Below are 20652 nucleotides of genomic sequence, written 5' to 3'. Positions count from 1 at the left end.
ACAGCTACAGTATCTCACAAAAGTGAGTACACCCATCACATTTTTGTAAATATTTGATTATATCTTTTCATGTGACAACACTGAAGAAATGACACTTTGCTACAATGTAAAGTAGTGAGTGTACAGCTTGTATAACAGTGTAAATTTGCTGTCCCCTCAAAATAACAACACACAGCCATTAATGTCTAAGCAGCTGGCAACAAAAGTGAGTACACCCCTAAGTGAAAATGTCCAAATTGGGCCCAAAATGTGAACATTTTGTGTGACCACCATTATTTTCCAGCACTGCCTTAATCCTCTTGGGCATGGAGTTCACCAGAGCTTCACAGGTTGCCACTGGAGTCCTCTTCCACTCTTCCATGATGACATCACGGAGCTGGTGGATGTTAGAGACCTTGTGCTCCTCCACCTTCCGTTTGAGGATGCCCCACTGATGCTCAATAGGGTTTAGGTCTGGAGACAAGCTTGGCCAGTCCATCACCTTCACCCTCAGCTTCTTTAGCAAGGCAGTGGTTGTCTTGGAGGTGTGTTTGGGGTCATTATCATGCTGGAATACTGCCCTGCAGCCCAGTCTCCGAAGGGAGGGGATCACGCTCTGCTTCAGTATGTCACAGTGCATGTTGGCATTCATGGTTCCCTCAATGAACTGTAGCTCCCCAGTGCCAGCAGCACTCATGCAGCCCCAGACCATGACACTCCCACCACCATTCTTGACTGTAGGCATGACACACTTGTCTTTGTACTCCTCACCTGGTTGCCGCCACACATGCTTGACACCATCTGAACCAAATAAGTTTATCTTGGTCTCATCAGACCACAGGACATGGTTCCAGTAATCCATGTCCTTAGTTTGCTTGTCTTCAGCAAACTGTTTGTGGTGCATTATCTTTAGAAGAGGCTTCCTTCTGGGACGACAGCCATACAGACCAATTTGATGCAGTGTGCGGCGTATGGTCTGAGCACTGACAGGCTGACCCCCCACCCCTTCAACCTCTGCAGCAATGCTGGCAGCACTCATATGTCTATTTCCCAAAGACAACCTCTGGATATGACGCTGAGCACGTGCACTCAACTTCTTTGGTCAACCATGGCGAGACCCGTTCTGAGTGGAACCTGTCCTGGTAAACCACTGTATGGTCTTGGCCACCATGCTGCAGCTCAGTGTGAGGGTCTTGGCAATCTTCTTATAGCCTAGGCCATCTTTATGTAGAGCAACAATTCTTTTTTTCAGATCCTCAGAGAGTTCTTTGCCATGAGGTGCCATGTTGAACTTCCAGTGTCCAGTATGAGGGAGTATGAGAAAGATGACACCAAATTTAACACACCTGCTCCTCATTCACACCTGAGACCTTGTAACACTAACAAGTCACATGACACCGGGGAGGGAAAATGGCTAATTGGGCCCAATTTGGAGATTTTCACTTAGGGGTGTACTCACTTTTTACACGGCTTAGACATTAATGGCTGTGTGTTGAGTTATATTGAGGGGACAGCAAATTTACACTGTTACAAAAGCTGTACATTCACTACTTTACACTGTAGCAAAGTGTCATTTCTTCAGTGTTCTCACATGAAAAGACATAATCAAATATTTACAAAAATGTGAGGGGTGTACTCACTTTTGTGAGATACTGTATATTCAGCTGTATTTATATCCAAGTGCACATAAAATTTACATTTAGCTTAACAAACAACAATAACAACAACAACAAAACACACAGCTGACCTTCATAACACACGAATGGCAACCTTCTGTCACAAAGTGAATTATCCCACGTCCCATAATCATTCATCTGCATGACAACGCAATTTGAGATGTTAAACAGGCTAAGTGGTTTTCCTGTTCCCCAGTATCGGAAAAAGGAAGTGGCCCCATCTGACCATTTCCAGTAATCACTAAACAGCCCGATCCACACATAGTCTGTGAAAACGAGTCTAAGAACATTTTGCTGCTCAGCTGCACTCTGGATGTCCACCAAGTCAGTGTACTTCAATCTGCAGTATGCCTGAGCTTCTCTCCAAATTAGTTTGACAGAGATTGAATATATCATGCTGTTGTATTCTGCACACACACACACACAAACACACACACACGCACAATTATAAAAATCAGTCAGCAAAAACAATTAAGTAAATTAATAATCCTGTAAATTGCATTCAAATTCATAAACACTCAAATATATACACCACAAATATAGAAGCAAGCAGAGATATTTGGTTTCAAAAATATTTTGCAGTTAAGTCCATTTGAAAACATGGACACAACCCAACATGTTTACTGACATCTAGCCAAAGTTTACTATGAAAAACCATTAGCCAAAAAGGACTTACAAAATGGCTTGAAATGCAATACTGACTGACTTTATGGCTAATCAAATTAGGAATCAGTTATTAACACTAGCACTGTAAACATTAAGGCAGACTTTTGTTTTATCTTAGAAAACATATTAATGACTCATTTCTAGGGGAAATTTTTCATATTTATTATTTTTACAAGATTGCATTCAAACCTGTGACCTGTACATTAGGAGTAATTGCTGATGCAGCTAAAAGTATTGCAATTAGCTATATACAGTACGGTGGCTATTCAATATCTTATAGCTTTTATACATGATAATTCTGCTCTGTTTTTACAGTATGTTGTAAGCAGCACATTTTTCAGACCCAGTGCTGTATTAAAGGGTTGTGCTAGTCAAAACTGTGCTACAGTGTTAACTTGCAAACCAAGCCGAGTACTTCGTATAACTTGTGTAGCTGTTTTTGTTATAGTGACATTAACGCCTTCAAAAATGTCATGCAGCATGCCCAATAATTTGTCCACTTTCTTTTAACAGCATTCATGTAGAATTTAGAAAACAAGAGATATAGTCATTTTATAAAACATGAAAACCTTCCCAGATACTTTGATATTTAAAAAGCAGCCCCATTTAACTCACCGTCATAGCAGATAAATTCTTGCAGGGAAAAGCAGCTAAGGGAATACCAGTATCCATCTTGACTAATCGCCCCACAAGATTCATTTATAAATAATGTGTTTGACATGGTCTTCAACATACTGTACTGCTGAATAGTGTTGTCCCCCATCGACCAGCCCCAACGGGTCTCTGCTCCCTTAGTCAGTCCAATCCACACATCACCAAAGTAGAAAGGATCCACTTGATTGATCAATGTCTGCATCTCACTCATGTTGTCTACAGTAGCCAAGTCAGTATGTTTTTTTCTACAGTAACTCTGAGCCTCTAGCCAGGTCTTAGCCATGTCAACATAGAAGAAGTCTCGAGCAACAAGAGCAGATACCCCAAACAAACCTGTAGTTTGCAAAAACCACAAATAAAACCACAAATGGATGTATAAGCTCACGTTTTGCTGCAAAAAGACAAGAAATCTTTGAAAATGCAACTTAAATATCAATACATGCAAGGGACTGCACATACCTGAGAGAAATAGTAGTGAAAAAACATGTCTGTTGATATTTGTTCTCATTTTCAGTATCCTCTGGTTCTTAGCTTAAGTGTGGTGTTGTGTAACCAGCACTTGTCAGACTGCCTTTATATCCTGGCTTTTCCTATGATTATTTTAACAGTCAATTAGTACATATTTGCAAGTGAAAGTGCTGCTGTGTACTTTTCTGCACACTACGAGCTCTACATTTCCACATTTGCTGTTTATTTGTTACTTCTTGTTCTGCTGGGTGTTTTTTTTTTTTTTTTTTTTTTTTTTGGGGGGGGGGGGGGGGGGTCATTATTATTATTTTGGATCTGTATAGTTCTGTTCACTGCTTTATACAATATTAACTCATATAACACACAATCACTGAAAAAGTATTTTGATATACTGACTGGATATAAAACAATTAAAACTGCCATTTACAGAAAACCAGTTTCACAGTACAGATAGGACAAAATGTACACAAATTGCACTATACATTCGACCACTTTGGATTAAAATGTCAGTTTTAAGGACAGTCCTGGCAGTCTGGCAGTAATTGAACCACAATAGTCACTATGACAATGTGAAACACAAAAACAAAAGCTTAATGTCATGAATGGTTTTCTAAATGATATGCAATACTGCTTAAATGCCATTTCATGTCAGTTTGTAAAAGAGAAACATTCGTATAATTAAGCTGTGCATTGTGTTATCTGTTGAGCAGAGAATGTTGGATCATTATAGCAGTTTTGCATGAATTTGTTTCGATACTGAATTTGTCTGTGTAAGGTGAATTTCAGCGATTATGTAAAATACCTGAATGATTTACATTGTTGTTCACAGCTAATGAGCATAACCATGCTATTTCCTAAGTTCAAGTGGGAAACACACTTTGAATTCATTTGTATTTCAAAATTTTGAACTTACTACATACTAGTCCTTTTTAAAGAGTGTGCTCAGTTTAGACTACTGTTCTGAATTTAACAATACAATTCTAGGGTTAGGGTTAGGTCAATAATGTAATTAAATCACTGAAGGGATTATTTTCCACACGTTACCTGTTTGGCTTCTCATCATACAGCTAGAGATCACCACAGCTAATGTAGACTATGATCATTTTAATAGTGCTAAATGTCCAGTAACAGACAATTACAGTGGTATTACTGTAGTAAACAGCAGTAGATCAGCATTCATGGCAATTGATAATACAGCTTATAAACTATGCAAATATTGTACATCATGCCTAAATGAGCTAGCTAATTTGAACATTGATAGACATAGCGACAGACGTGACAAAATCTGTCAGAAATACAAAGTATTTGTTCTTGACAAAACTATAAGCATACAAGACAATTGCACAGCTCCAGACAATTATTTATTTTTTTGTTTTTGGGGGAGTTCGTATTTCCATGTAAGCTGTGAAAGGATTTATGGAGGCATGTCATTATCATAATTTGAAAGGGGACCTCAGATAATAAGTACCTGAGTAATGTCTGAATACTCTTTCAATGCGTAAATATTATGTTAGGACTCGCCAAATACAGTCTTATAAGTGAATGTGTTTGTAATGCTACTTATTATAGTAAAATAGTACTATTCACTATAGTAAATTATTATTCAAAATTACTCACAACATCAAAATAGGCCAAAATCATTTTTTGTGGTCTTTGCTGATTTTCTTTACACATAGGGTTTATGTTCTGTAAAAATTGCATCAGTTAAACATATTTCAACATCTTTGCCTGTATGTACAACACACACATATAGTGCATGCATTGTAGGGTTGTGTTGTTATTTGCTTAATTGTTATTTAAAGTGTTGGACCATTATGGTAGCTTTGAATTAATTTGTTTATTGATATTTGCCTAATTAATGCCAGAGAACATGGTCTTGTATGTTGTGTTTGTTTTTTTAACAACTTTATAAAATAAACCAACAACAACAACTCAGTTCTTTCTCCGCCATGGATATATTCATTCACTTTTACTGATCTACTTTAAAGTCTTTTATTAAAATCTGCCCTTAAGTCATATGGTCTTAATATCAAAGTATCAGGGTTTCAGTGAATACGCCAGCTTGGATAAAAATACCTATGCTACAAAGATGTTCGTGTACCTTTCATATTTCATAATATTGACATAATATTATTTCAGGTCATGACTTTGGATGATGGTAAAACCAATAAAATAGTGGCATAATAGGTGGTGAATTGTTGGTGAATAGTTGGTGAATAGGTGATGAATTAAATCGGAAACTGTTCAAAAATGAAATGTGCTCACCAAGAATAACCCAAAGCTCAATCAAAGCATACAAAGAACAAATGAAGTCCAAAACCAAAAGAATAATTTAGTTGTTCAATCTAAATCAATACTCTAGATGTGAAAAAACAGACCAACAAAAATTGTTATAATTTATTGTAGTTAAACGCTTCTACAACCCCTGGCAAAAATTATGGAATCACCACACTTAGAGTATTCTCGCCCGGCTTTTTTAATTCGTAGCAAATAAACAAATCAAAGATATGACACAAAACAATTTTGGTTTAATGGCCAAACTTTCTGGTTTCATGAAACATACCTCAAACAAGTGAAATTAAATCATTTTAATTAATGGCAGATTTTTTCCAGATCAAATAGAGGAAAAATTTATGGACTCACTCAGTGTTGAGGAAAAAATTATGGAATCATCAACAAAAATAAATCTCAATTAGTACTTTGTTGCTGCTCCTCTGGCTTTAATGATGGCCTGAATTCTTTGCGGCATGGACTTCACTAAGGAAAAACACTATTCTCCATCAACCTGGTTCGAACATTCTTCAATAGCTCAGCTTTGCAGGATGGAGCCTTGTCATGGGCCAATTCTTTTTTAATTTCCACCATAGATTTTCAAATCAGAGTGTTTCAAATCCAGACTGTTTGCTGCCTGAAAAATGACTTCATCATCACCAAACTTATTTTCTATTGATGGAATGAGAAAAGTGCCCTAAATTCCAAAATACAACTGTGCATTGACTGTTGAGATCTCCCCTGGTCCTTTGCCTGACATACAACTCCATATCATAAATGAGTGTGGAAATTTGATTGTTTTCTTCAGGCAGTTATCTTTATATGTTTCATTAGAACGGCACAACAAAAGTTCCAGCATCATCTTGTTGGCCAATGCAGATTCATGATTCATCACTTAATATCACGTTCATCCAATCATCCACACTCCATGATTGCTTCTCTTTAGCCCACTGTAACCTTGTTTTCTTCTGTTTAGGTGTTAGTGCTGGTTTTCATTTGGTTTTTCTATACGTAAATCCCATTTCATTCAGCAATTCCTTACAGTTCTGTCACAAAAATTGACTCCTGTTTCTTCTTTTGTTTTTCATTTGTTTTGTTGTGCATTTTCTATTTTCAAGGCATATCACTTTGAGTTTTCTAGCCTGTTGCTTTGACATCTTCTTTGGTTTACTCGTAACTTTCCCATTTTGTTTATACTTACACCAAATTTTAGACACAGCTGATTGGGAACAACCGACATCTTTTGCCACACTCCGCGTTGGATTTCCTTATTGAAGGAGTTTTATTATCTTTTCCATCATTTCAACTGACAACTCTCTTCTCGGGGCCAGGTTTCCTTTCAAAAAGTCCAAGTATTTTCCTAATAAGTCCTGGTATTTGCTTTAGAAATGCAAATTACAAGATGATTCCATTATTTTTTCATCAACATTGAGTGATTCCATAATGTTTCCCCTACTTGATCTGGAAAGAAAGAGGCCATTATTTAAAATAATTTAATTTAACTTGTTTGAGGTATGTTTCACGAAGCCAGAATGTTCAGCTATTAAACAAAAATTGTTTTGTGTCATATCTGTGATTTGTTTATTTGCTATGACGTAAAAAATCCAGGTTAAGTGCGGTGATTCCGTAATTTTTGCCAGGGGTTGTATCTGCTACTGTGTGATACCGGAGCAGTGGCAAATTGTCTTAGTAATAGTAAATTAATAAGCTACATTTGTTCGCTAATACATCCATAACATTTCCCAATAAAGATTGCTTTTTTTAAGCTGACATTACACTTAGTTTGGACAAGTCTCATCCATTTTATGACTTTGACTAGATCTAAAAGTTGTAACTTGTACTGTTTCTAAATTTTGATTATTTATGTAATTTTCTGTTATTACCATATTTTGTACAAAAAAATAGTTGAGGATTCTGGTACCTTGTACTTGGATTTACACAGCCGTAGTGAGAAATCACAAAACATCAGGCCTCGCAAATGATTTAGAGGTCAGGTAGTGGAAAACATTCTGTGTTTACCTCAGTAACTATAAACATACCTGAATTATTTGTTTTAATGCATATTCCTCTTTAACGAGCCACTCCAGCTACCTTTTTAACCTGTTGTCTCCCCCTGTGTTCAAACACCATCTGAATCACCAACTGAACTGATCACTGATGCAACAGATTGATATTGATTTAACAAACAGAAATTTGAATACGTCAAATAAAAAGACTATTACAATGATATAAGAATGAAAAGATGACAAGCTTTGAAATAAATCTAATGTAAGACTAGTTTATTGCCAATATATCGCTGCATGAAAATCCTAGTTGTAATTATTACATTAATCACTTCTTTCTTGGTTTAATTTCATAATATGCCCCCCCCCCCCCCCCTTCATTAGTCAGCTGCGTATAAAAATAGCACTCCTATTATTTTGCTTTTTGGTTGTTGTTGGTTTTTTTTGTTTGTTTTTTTTGTTATTGTTGTTGTTGTTGTTTTTACAAAAATGCTGGTTCAATTTTATTTCATAAATGGGTTAATATTTTCAGGGTTGTTTTTTTATTTTATTTTATTTTTACAAATATACCACATTATAAACAAATATGTCAGCATGGTATCTGCTTTATTTATACACAAGAGCGTGTTCAGAAAAATATTGCTAGAGCTGCTAAAGTGGTGTTTATATATAGACTTTGAAGTAAATGACTCAAATAAGTCCTATAGTTAAGAGGAAAACATCAGATTTTGGAACATCAAAGGAGATGTTTAAAATGTCCCAAAAAAACTCAGTAACCAACTTCCGATCCAATGGGAATTACAAACAAGTAAGCTGAACCTAACAGAGATAACAGTGCATTTAGTGTCATGTAAACTGGACTGTTATCACACATATTTGCCTTTTGTAGTATACAGTGATGGTTTTATGGATAAATATATGGTTATGAACCGTCACTCAGTCATGTGTTCATTTTTAACATACCTGTGTGTCTACACATTTTGTGTTGCTTTTAACACAGTGTGTTTGGTACATTTAATACATGCTGTGTGTTAAACATTTCCAAACAAAAATGGGTTAAAAATAACACAAAAATAACAGATGTGTTGTTTACACCTTTTTCCCTACAAAAAAAAAAACAGAGAGAGAGAGACAGAGAGAGAGAGAGAGAGAGAGAGAGAGAGAGAGAGAGAGAGAGAGAGATCATTAAGTACGTTAATTGTCGCGTAAAGGTTACTTTGTGTGCAGAGTACAAGCAGGGACTCTGGCAAAATTCAAAGTGTTTAGAAAGTAATTTGCAATTCCAACCAGTTGCACTCTATGTCCAGGCATGTTTGATCTCATGTTTGGTTTACTCTTTTTCTAGCTCTATCCCCAGTTTTTATTACCTTTCTTTTGTTTTGTTGTACAGATATTCTTTGCTTATTGGTATATAACCCTTTTATAAGCCTTCATTTTTTAACCTTTGGAAAGCTATATTTCTGAACCTTGCTATATTCATGTGGTTGTTTACCTAGTTATCATGGTCATTGGTCTTGTTTTTCCATAATCAAGTTCTAGTGTGTAAGTATTCTGGATTTGACCACTGCCTGCTAGATTTGATGGTAGTTATGGATTAATATATCCACTTGTGCCTTGAGCTATGTTGTGTACTCATAGTATTATTCTTGGAAAAGTGCAAATATAATGAATGCATGTATATCCTCTTACTGCTGGTTACAAAATAATAAAGAAGACTTTATCTACTTCCAGCCATACAAAGTGAAATCTTATGCATCTGTTTCTAGATACAATTGTTCAGCTCCCCTTTATGACATTTACATTTATGTAAATGTACCTTATACAGAGCAACTAACATTTACATTTATGGTATTTTGGGCAGACACCCTTATCCAGAGCAACTGAGGGTTAAGGGCCTTGCCCAAGGGCCCAACAGTGGTAGCGCTGGGGCTTGAACCCCAGTAACCCAGAACCTCTAACCTAATGATCCAGCACCTTTAACCACTGAGCCACCACTGCATAAATTTATCTCATTTATATAACTGAGCAGCTGAGGGTTAGCAGCTTAGTACTAACTAGAAGTTAGCTCCTAGTTAGCTCTCTTAGTTATTCTCTTTGCTCAAGCAGTGGTAGCACTAGCAGCTTAGCAGTGCTGGGATCTGAACTTATGAGTGTCTGACAGTAGTTCAATGTCTTAGCCCCTGAGCCACCACTGCCTCCTCAAGAGGAGAAGGAGGACCACAGCTGAGCAAGTATTATTTGAGAATTGGACCATTCTCAGCACAGCAGTGGCATGATAGTGAATGCAATGTGTGTGGTACTGATACTTCTGTATCAGGCCCCGTTGTATTCTTTGGGTTTTAAAATGCTGTACTCTTTTACACATTGCATAACTTTCATTCACAATATGATCACACATTACATTACACTACAGTAGGTTAGTTTTCATTATGATGAAGTAAACATTTAGAAAAATTGCAATTTCCATTGTGAATTGGCCAGAAATACCTTGATACAAAAAACTGGTAACTGTAATCGTCAAGAATCAAAGTAATCAGGTTGCAGGTACATTTTATAAAAAATAAATAAATAAAAAGGAATATTATCAGGATGAATGATTCCTGTAGTTCTGATTCTCTCTTGCCACTCGTGACTCACTTGAGCCATCTTCTGGTGCATGCGCAAATCAGTTTTGTGTTAATTTGGTAGAAATGAACACAACTTGTTCTCTGAAATGGTTTTCTGTTGTAGCCTGATGTTACCCGCATCAGGAACAGCAATTTTTATTTTATTTTATTTTATTAAAACAAATTCAAACATTGAATATGTAAAATAAAAGTATTTTAGATCACATTGCTTTTCTTTTTGACTTTATTTACATGTGTGACCTTGAAGTAATCCAAATATATTTATAAAGTAATTTGTAACTGTAACGCAATACATTTTTAAAGGAACCCTCCCAACCCTGTCCAACACGCATCCAAAATTTCACCCTACAAATTTTTATTACATTCTTAATACTGTCAGTAGAGGGCAGAATATGACCACAGAACCAATCAACCAGAATCAGACTCTTTTATTCACCATACATAATGTGCTGGATTTATGTAAAGATATAGGGCAAGCCACTTTTTTCTCCATGTCCAACATGGAGGTTTAAGCCTATATATATATATATATAATTTTATTTTTATAAATACCCAGATTTATGATTTTTCCCACCAAAGTTTTGACTTAATATTCTGTCATGTCTACAAAGAAATTAAAGTTTTCTAAACCTGTTTTTTTTGTTGTTTTTTGTTTTTTTTTTAACCAGAACAATATAACAATACAATTATAATGCAATGATTTCCCCCTCTCTTCACTGCTGTGTATTAAGGGTCACTGTAAATGAATACAAATGTATTCTGACTCATCACCTCTGTCCCATGATGAAATACTTCCATCCTTATTCGAGTTGGGGGTTTTTTTTCAGGATCAAAAAGCCTTCATATATAGGGCACATGGGGTCACTGAATGGTTTATTAAAAATGTTTAAAATCATATGCTACAGCCTTCACAGTCACCAGATCTCAACTCCATTGAACAGCAGTGGGAGATTTTGGAGCAATGTATCCGATAGGGAATGTGATTTTTTGTTTGTTTGTTTGTTTGTTTTTGTGGGATATGAGTCAATTCTGCATTTCCATACCTGCTGCATGAATGACTTTCGAAGATCAGGAGAAAGTAGTCACTGGGTTATTCCATCTCAAGTGGTCCAATGCAGGTCGCTCAACTTTTAAATTTTCTTCTTAATATTCCTAATTATTTTTTGAGTGATTACCACTAGGTATTGACATTTCAAAACCACCAGCTTTATTATTTTATTTTATTTTACTTGTTTTAACTAAGATGGTCATCTTTGAGTCATGGCACACAACTCATTTTGATTATACAGCTGTAAACCTCAATATCTCAGCTCAGGATGGGCCTAGCTCCTTGGAACAAAAACTGATCTCTAGAACACAGTCAATCAAATAACTTTGCATTTATTGGACCACTTGAGATGGAATGACCCTACTGTCATCACACTCTGGCTAACAAATGACGGCAGGAAGGAAATACTGACAATGTCTCTTTTGGTTTTGGATTTTTTTTAAATCTCACTCCAACCAGGCAGCATAGTGGCACAGCAGGTAGCATTGCCATCTCACAGTGTCAGGGTCCTCGGTTTGATCTTGAACTCTGGTTACTGTCTGTGTGGGTTTCCTCTCAGCTCTCAGGTTTCTTCCCACCTCCTACCTGCATGTGAATGCTTTATTTAGTTTAGTTACTTTATTTCCACCAACCTGTGCAGTTCTTCAAATATCACTAAGAAGTAGATGTAACATACAGTAAGTGTTTAGTGATTGATTTAAATGCATATAAAAATCACAACTTTTTAAAACTAAGCCTAATAAACACAACATTTCTTATCCTAATAATACACCCTAATCATAATCCTTTGGTATATTTCAAGTAAAATGTACTGTTGCTGTCAGGTGCTGCTGTTAGGTTTAAGAAACTGCATGAATAAAACACCCTTCCATCCTCAGTTTCAGTGTCAAATCAGTTTTAACCTTAATATTGGTCTGGGTCTATGTAATAACATATTAGAAACGCAGACATGTAATAGCTTTTTGACTGTTTGAATCTTAATTCTGTCCATACTGTGACACATTTCATAGTTTTGTAAAATAGCAATTACATAGATTTATTTTTTAATTTAAATGTTGGTGTTGGAATTTTGGTATTTAAACTAAATTATTTACTTTGCTTATCATATTTTTCTTTATGAAATATTCCCCAGATTCTGTTCACATAGAATATAGTAAATATAGTGTATAAAATCTATACACTGAGAACGCTTAAGTAATGCCATAATATTCAATGTTTTGAATATATTTGCACATCATTTATGACCTTGGTTGACAGAGCGAGCCTGTACCCAACTCTCACCCATCATACAAGATGTTCCTTTCAGCCAGTCCCAGTGTCCATGGTAACGAAGGCTGCATGCTGACAGTAAATGCATTTTGGTGAGAATATCAAGATGCACCAATGGCATGGACACTATTGGAAGAAGGAAGAAAGAACGAAAGGAACACTGGGAAGTGAAAGTATGAGACCATATAATAAGTTTCTTCAACAGTGATTCATGCTTAAATCCATTTGGCCTTCACTGTATCTGAGTCAGTGTTCAAACAATGTCATCAACATCAGCCTTGATGTGAGGCATGGGAATTATACTATTGGTTCCTGAAAGCAATGTTTGAACATATTGAAATACAGAAGAGGGAGGAAAGCAGTACTGTCAGCACATCTGTGATTAATGTAATTAAGTGGCACAGAACATTACTGTTTGGCTCCTTTTTGGCTCACTCTAGCTATAGATCTGCCTTGTTCACACCACATGCACATTACTGTCACCAGTCTGTAGTCTCTAGTCTGTGTCTCACCAGCGTGTCTTATTCTATTGTCATCCAATTTACTGTAGTCATGCTCGATTCTTTGTCTTTAATCTTAGTATTTTTTTTACTATAGCTGTCTTGCTTGAATTATTTTTCAATCATTTTTCTAAAGCTCCTTTGATGTTCTGTTTTCATACCAGATCAAGTATAACTTACTGTTAACACTGTTAGTAGCCAATTTTGTTTTAGTGGCCATAACCTGTCCCCTTCTCCACAAGTGACCCCCTTCCCCCATAAATGAAATCAACAAAATTAATTAATTCATGCAAAAGCAAGAAAGAGCAACTAAGCTACAGGAACTACCAAAACATAGAAGGCAAATGGTTTGGTATACACGAACCTCAGACAGAATAACAAGATTCAGAATTTAAACAACCACAGGTTTGGCAAGACTTGTTGAAGACAGAGAGGCACTGTGGTCCATTCAGAAGACAGCTATTTGTAGGGTCATTTCAAACCGTGATTGGTCAGTGATTTAAAAAAATAATAATAATAATAAAATAAAACATTTATTTTAAGGGGCCATTGAAAAATGGTTAGTTCCTTCAACTTGGGAGAATACTTTGAAGGAGAAAATATGTGTGCTAGACAGACCTGGCTTGTAATAGGGTGGGGCCTAGGTCCTGAGCTCAGAAGGGACCTTTGGTTGGCTGTCGTTTGTATCAGCTGCATGATTGACAAGCTAGAAGTAGCCTAGCTATGTTGTGAGAAAGTCGGAATACAAACAAAAAACACTGTGTCAACATTCATCTGTGCTTAATGAGATCTTTTAATAATTTAATCTCCAAAATATTTCATTTCAAATGTGGATATAGCGTCACCTCACTTTACCAATGTCTCAGGAGAGTGCTCCTGAAAAAGGATCCTTTGTAGTCTGCTATTGTACAGGAGAGACTGAGACACATATCCCTGAAATGTGTCATGGTAAATATATATATGGATTATCAAATGTTTCACTTCTCTTAAGGCCAGGAAGAAGAGCATGCGCAAAACTGAAATAGCATCTCCAGCAGATCTGTGTTCCACCTGTGTTCTGCACATGCCAGTGTGTATTGCTGCTTTATCTCACAGTGCTGAAACATCGGTTTTGCTAAAGAAAAAGACTGTAGGGCATTCAGTGCCTCTGCTGTGCTGTTCTCCAGCTTTCACTCCAATCTCCAGTCTGCTTTGATGTCGAGCTAGCAGCACTTTCTGCCAAAGTGTTCTTCAATTTCAGAGAATGAGACACAGCCACTTATAGCACATGAGGGTCTTTCTCTGAATGCGAGACAGTTGTACTAGTCTCACTCAAGCTCTGTACTAACAGCTCTTGCACACAGATCAAATAATCACAATGAGGCCACCCAGTGTAGAGCACACCAGGATTTTCTTTTAAAATATGAGATACAGAGAACTGTGACTTCAGACACAGCCCTTATGAATCAAAACAAGGTTGTCAGGTTCACTTTTTTTTTTTACACCAAATTGATAAAGTTTTGAAACAATTTTGAAGGGAAAAAAGTTGGATAAGGCAAAAAGAAAAAATCTTATTTTCCAATTTCCAAACTTTTAGTGCCTTAGTTATTTTGAGTGGTTTTTGAGTTTTTGATGATCATTCTTTGATTTAGAAAGTCTTGGGCTGCTTTCAAAGTATGCTTTTGGGTCATTGTACAGGTACATCTGCACTGTCCAATGAGTTTTGAAGCATTTGGCTGAATCTGAGCAGATAATTGATTACTTGATAATCCAATACACTTAAGAATCCATCCTGCTGCTTTTGTCAGCAGTCACATCATCAATACAGTAAAGACAAGCGAACCAGTTCCAGACACACATGTCCATACCATAAGATGAGGTGGTATGCTTCGGCTCATGAGCATTTCCTTATTTTCTTCATACTGGTTTCTTCCCATCAGTCTGGTACAAGTTGCCATTTGTGTCATCTATCTATAGGATGTTATTCCAGAACTACAGGAATTGACTTTTTACTGTAGATGTTTTTGTCAAACTCTACTCTGGTCCACCTGTTTTTGAGGCTTGCCAATGCTTTACATCTTGTGGTAAACCCTCTGTACTTACTCTGGTGAAGGTTTCCTCTTGAAGGTTCCTCTTTAGCGTCTGTTAAATGAATAAATGTCTTGATTGTTGACTTTGACACCGATACTCCTACCTCCTGGAGGATGTCTTGCTCTGGCCAGCTGCTGTGAGAGGGTTTCTCTTCACCAGGTAAAAAATTCTTCTGGCATCCACCATATTTGTTTTCTGGGCTTTTTTATGCCCCCGAGCTCACTAGTGCATCCTTTCTTTTTAAGAAAGTAAAAAAAAAAATTGTTTATTTGGCCATACCTTATGTTTCTGCTATCTCTCTGATGGGTTTGTAAGCTTAGTAGTGTCTTGTTTCACTGGCACTGTGAGCACTTTGGACTGCATAATGAGAGTTAACAGCAACAGAGTCCAAATTTCAAATCAACTATAGACCTTACTTGTAAGTGAAATCATGAGGGAATAACACACACAAGGCTGAGCAACTGATTATCAAATTACTTTTGGTCCCTTAAAAAAAAGGGGGGGGAACCACGTATAAATGCTCTCAAATTATTGCTGAGAGTCTGCACTCAATAATCATTATTTAATTTCAACTCCATTATTCTGTGGTGGACAACTACATTTTCAAAGATTGCACAAATAAGGATTGGCTGAATATGTTTGTGTGATCCAAAAGCTGTGCATTACAATGTAACAAAAATGAAACATGGCTAATTAAGAATTAGCACTTTGGCTAAGCTTTCTCTGGTTTGACTCACAAGAGGGTGTATCTTTTAATTGCACAAGGCATATAATGGATATAAACGCAATTTATAGGAATTTAAAATACAGTTAAGCACAATACATTGTCTGGAACAGTGACTGATGGACTATGACACATGAACACTCAGAAATGTGCTTGAGCGAGATTATTAATTTCCAATTTTAAGTAAAAGTCTCTCAAAATTATACTTATGTATATACTTTTTTCCCGCAGGGCATGAAGATTAGCTAGGAAAAATCAAATGCATCAAAGCCTGGGCAAAAATATCGATCACATGACCTGTGCATATTACCTTCGGAAAATAATTCTTGATGGAACTAATGTGTCTTATGTAAAATAACCCATTTTTACTCAGTTAAAATGTCACTAGTGATTATTTTTAAGTGCCTAGTGATGATGTTTATAACCATTCTGTAATGGCACTGGAATGTTCTTCATATCATTAAAAAAATGAGCAACAAATATGCAAAAATATCTGCTTTGAATCCTATAAGAGGCCTTATAATGATGTTCCAAAATGTTAGAGATTGTTCTAGTTAATTGTATCAAAATTGCATTAAAGAGATCATACCCTTTGTGTTATTATCTAGTCACATTCTGACATTTTCAGCAATAAACAAGAATCATGCAGAAGTGTCTGGGATTGCTCACGGCTTCGTTTAACTCACTGCTCTGGATGGACAGCCGAGACTAATAACCATTCACGCTTGGTATCTTCATGTGTCTTGAATGTGTCCAGTTGTGATCACACTGCGTCAGTAGCAGGGTTGCCAAATCTACCACGAGCACCTGACACTGTCAAACATTAAACACCTAATAATGTATCAGTATTTTGTTTTCAGAACAAATAGAACAGAACACATCCCGAATCACATCTGCAAGTGATCTGAGTGATCTGATCATGAGACACCATTCACTGCTCCTTTGCAATCAAGCACAACACATGTTAATACCAGGTCTGAATGGTGAAACTCAGTTCTCAGTATTGCTCGCACTGTCAATACACACAGAAAAAGGCATGTCAACCTGGACCCCTGACTACAACTCAGACATAATTCACTACTATCTACTGAAGAATCCTAATTTTTCTGACTGCAAGCAAAATTTTAACCTCCAACTGACACTAAACAATCTAAAGGATGTCTAAACAAGAGCTACTGTGGATCTAATTCTGCATAAGGGTGTGTGTGTGTGTGTGTGTGTGTGTGTGTGTGTGTCATGGACACTGGGGAGATTATTACGTCTGGTAGATGAATCATCAGTGTGAGGTATTTATAGCCACTCCTCAGGAAAGGAGGGAGCATGGAGGCAAGAGCTCTACAGGCGAGCCAAACAGCGTCATCACATAGCTTCACACAGAAACACACACACACACACATACACACATATACACGTACATAATATGAAAATGAGGTGTCATCTGAGAAAAGGTAGCGCAGAGGAAATATTTGTTCAAAGGTATTCATTTGAAAAACGAGGCCTTGTCTCGGTTCATTGCTGATCTACCTTAGACCCTAGAGCAATTTTAACACATTCACTGTTTGAGTTATTGATCGGCGGTAGAATATGCTTCAAATTTTCTCTAATGGGACTCTGCAGGCTTCCTCACCGTGTTTCCGTTTCGTGTACCTACTTAGAATTAAGCATACATCATTAATGGAATTATGGTATTTTTGCTTCTAGCTCATGCTCTGAGAGAATTCAGAAACTTTCTCTGCAGTATAATGTGTTGGTGGTAGCACACTCACAGACAATGTGGGTGATTTTAATGAACAGAAAATCTCCCTCTGCGCAATACCAGCCTCACAAAGTTCATTCTCATCTCTCTCCCAATACGCCACAAGAAATAACCATGAAAAGGACTCATTAAAAGGTGCGAAAACTTAAGCTTTAAAACAATGCAGGACACACACACACACACACACACACACACACACACACACACATACACTACTGATTAGGTGTTACTTGGACTGCCTTGGCATTTGTGATGGGCATTTAATTGCTATGCAGTGTCAGCTGTGTGTGGGGAAAAATAAAGATGGTCCTGTATTTCTGAGTGGGAGTTAACCTTGACAAGATTTGCCAAACAAATCAGTCATGTTTGCAATAACTGAATGAACCTCATACATACCATTCTCAGTGAGAATCCATCTTGTGTCATTTTAACCCTTGTTAAAATTGTAGGTTTTTGTAGTGTAAAAATGAAAGCTAGATAAATCATGTCAGATCTTTTTTCCACCTTTAATAGTGATATACAGTAGCAACTAACAAAATGCAAGGGAAAAACAAATAGAAACATTTTAGGGGGAAAAAATATGAAAAAGTGAATCTTGGTTTGGCAGTTTGATTCCACTCCACCTGGCAACAATGCTTCGGATCTATCAAACAGCAAGGGGGTCTCCTGTACATAGCTCTCTTCGTCGTTCAACAGGTTTTCAATAGGATTTAGACCTGGGCTCTGACTGGGCTGTTCCAAAATGTCTTCTTCTTATGAAGCCATTCCTTTGCCGATTTGGTTTTGTGCTTTGGGTCGTTATCATGCTAAATGAAATTCCTGATCTTCAGATGTCTAACAGAGGCCTACAGGTTTTGTGCCAAAATAGATTGTTATTTGATATTTTAATGATAGTTATATTAGAAAAGAAAAATCTTTGTGAAACTGGTGAAGGCTGGCATGTGCTTCCTCGAGACATGTGAAGCAAGCCAACTGCATCTTTTTTTAACTGGGGCTTATGGCAGCGGCATAACACAGTCAGAGGAAATTCTGCATACATGAGCTCACAGACATCCATGATTGGCTAGTGTTGCAGTGATTGACAGAGGAGAGGTAGTGTGTCATCCCTAACACCCTGAGAACCCAACCAATTTTGCTCCGTTGCCTCCCAGCTATGGACGTCTGTGGCATCATCAGGATTCAATCTGCGATTTTAGACTATAAGGCAAATGTTTTTCTGAGACTTTTTTCATATTACAGACCATTCAATGGTAATAGATGAAATAAGCCCTTAATCACAGAACCTGAAATGTTGAATATTGTTGTTTTAATCACATTCTCATGATATCAATGTTGAGAACTCCATATAACAGCATAGTCCAACATTGTTGGCACCCATGAAAAAAACAAAGCACCTCTGAAATCTCAATTTAACGCCTGACTGTGAATTGTTCATGAACTATTTCAGATCTCCAACCACGTTCTCTAAACATCTGGAATGTTCAAGAATGCTATATAGGATTCTGGAGTATTTTCTATTAAATAATGTAGTAAGTTAGAACAGGGTTGCAAGGGAACTATGACTGGTTTGGACTGGTCACTAAGAATCATTCATCGCTCCTTATTAAAAAGATGGAAAGGCTGTTACTCAGGGTGAATGACAGTGCTTTCTCCAGACTCTCTCTCTCTCTCTCTCTCTCTCTCTCTCTCTCTCTCTCTCTCTCTCTCTCTCTCTCTCTCTCTCTCGCACTTGCATGCGTAAGGAAATGCGTCACAGACAGCCCATGAGTCAGAGAGAGCAATGGAGAGACAGAGACAAGGTGCATGAAGGTATGAATGTGAAGGACCAGGTTTTTAAAAAAAAGAAAAAAAAAGTGTGCATTTAACAAACAACCAAAATATTTTTTTTAAATCATTGAACCCTTAATCGAAACATGAGGTATGCATGTAGATGAAAAGGGAAAATGAGATAATAGGAATATACATACATATAAAAAAAAAAATAGTGGTAGCAATGTAACATCAATATTAAAGTTTAGTTCACTGGAGTGACGGATTACTTTACTAAACAACTAGCACTACATTATCACAAATGACGCATCAGGTCTGACAGCTAGGTGCTGTCTATCTCCCACATGAGAGAGAGAGAGAGGGAGAGAGAGAGAGAGAGAGAGAGAGAGAGAGAGAGAGAGAGAGAGAGAGAGAGAGAGATTATGGTGAGATACAGAGAATAACAGAGATACAAAAACAAATTATAGAAAGAGAGAGAGGGAAGAGAGAGTGAGAGAGAGATGAGAGGAATAATGCTCCTCATTAGAATCCACCTGCTGCTGTCTTTCAGTTCACCTCTCAATGGACGAGAAGATGATAGAAAACAGAAAACAGAAGAAAGGATAGGGATCACCATGGAGACAGCACCAAGAGGGAGGCATGAAGAGAGTGAGAAGGACACAAAGGGTGAGCTGGGAAAAAAGATGCATTGTGTTGATAAGGTGCATGTTTCTGTTTTGCTGATTGCACAGGAACATAGTCATCTGTCTGTGCGTATAATGAATATAATGATTTGTTAATTTATATTTCATTAACATACAAATACAGGTACCACAACCACACAAAACATCCCTTCATCCAACTATGCTTCTGCCCTCCCCTTAGCCATGAGTCATCTCCACTGCATGGTATTTTTTTTAATACCTTACCCTCCCCCCATTTTGCTCTCTCTCTGTTGTATATACACATAGCCTTGGGTTGAAGCTTAGCTGTACCTGTGGGATGATGCTTTTGTTTAAACAGTGACATTTGTTGAGTGCCACATGGCTACTCTTGATTGACATTCCAGGAACCACATCATGGACCCTTCTTCAATGGTCTAACTTCCGGAAGGAAATGCATTTGAGAAAAGGAGCAAGTGAAACAGAGCCAGAGACAAATGGGAAATAAGAGAGACAGAAAAAGAGGCAGA

The 20652-nt window shown here is 37.1% G+C and overlaps 1 protein-coding gene across 2 annotated transcripts; it reads right to left on the bottom strand.

The window, feature by feature from the left end:
* Positions 1 to 1527: 1527 nt before the first annotated feature.
* On the bottom strand, positions 1528 to 3630 carry LOC108280466 (lithostathine-2). Of its 2 annotated transcripts, XM_017495453.3 has the most exons (3): positions 3435 to 3630; positions 2937 to 3308; positions 1529 to 2062 (listed from the first exon to the last, which is right to left on the bottom strand). In XM_017495453.3, the coding sequence occupies exons 1-3, from the start codon at positions 3481 to 3483 to the stop codon at positions 1650 to 1652; spliced, it is 834 nt and encodes a 277-aa protein (XP_017350942.2). In that variant the 5' UTR covers positions 3484 to 3630; the 3' UTR covers positions 1529 to 1649. The 2 variants fall into 2 exon arrangements, with proteins under 2 accessions (XP_047018491.1, XP_017350942.2); XM_047162535.2 differs by having other exon boundaries at positions 1528 to 2062; positions 2937 to 3630.
* Between the last annotated feature and the right edge of the window lie 17022 nt (positions 3631 to 20652).

This window comes from Ictalurus punctatus, chromosome 20 (genome assembly GCF_001660625.3).
Source record: "Ictalurus punctatus breed USDA103 chromosome 20, Coco_2.0, whole genome shotgun sequence".
In the NCBI taxonomy this organism is placed as follows: domain Eukaryota; kingdom Metazoa; phylum Chordata; class Actinopteri; order Siluriformes; family Ictaluridae; genus Ictalurus; species Ictalurus punctatus.
Note: the sequence above shows the minus strand (reverse complement) of the source record. Positions and strands in the feature narration are given on the sequence as shown.

Bases quoted from the DNA above. Each gene is read 5' to 3' on its own strand.
- LOC108280466 (XM_047162535.2), bottom strand. From the start codon at position 3,483: ATGAGAACAAATATCAACAGACATGTTTTTTCACTACTATTTCTCTCA. The intron at 2,063-2,936 runs GTGAGTTAAATG...GTGTGTGTGCAG, and splicing joins AGAATTTATCTGCTATGACG to AATACAACAGCATGATATAT.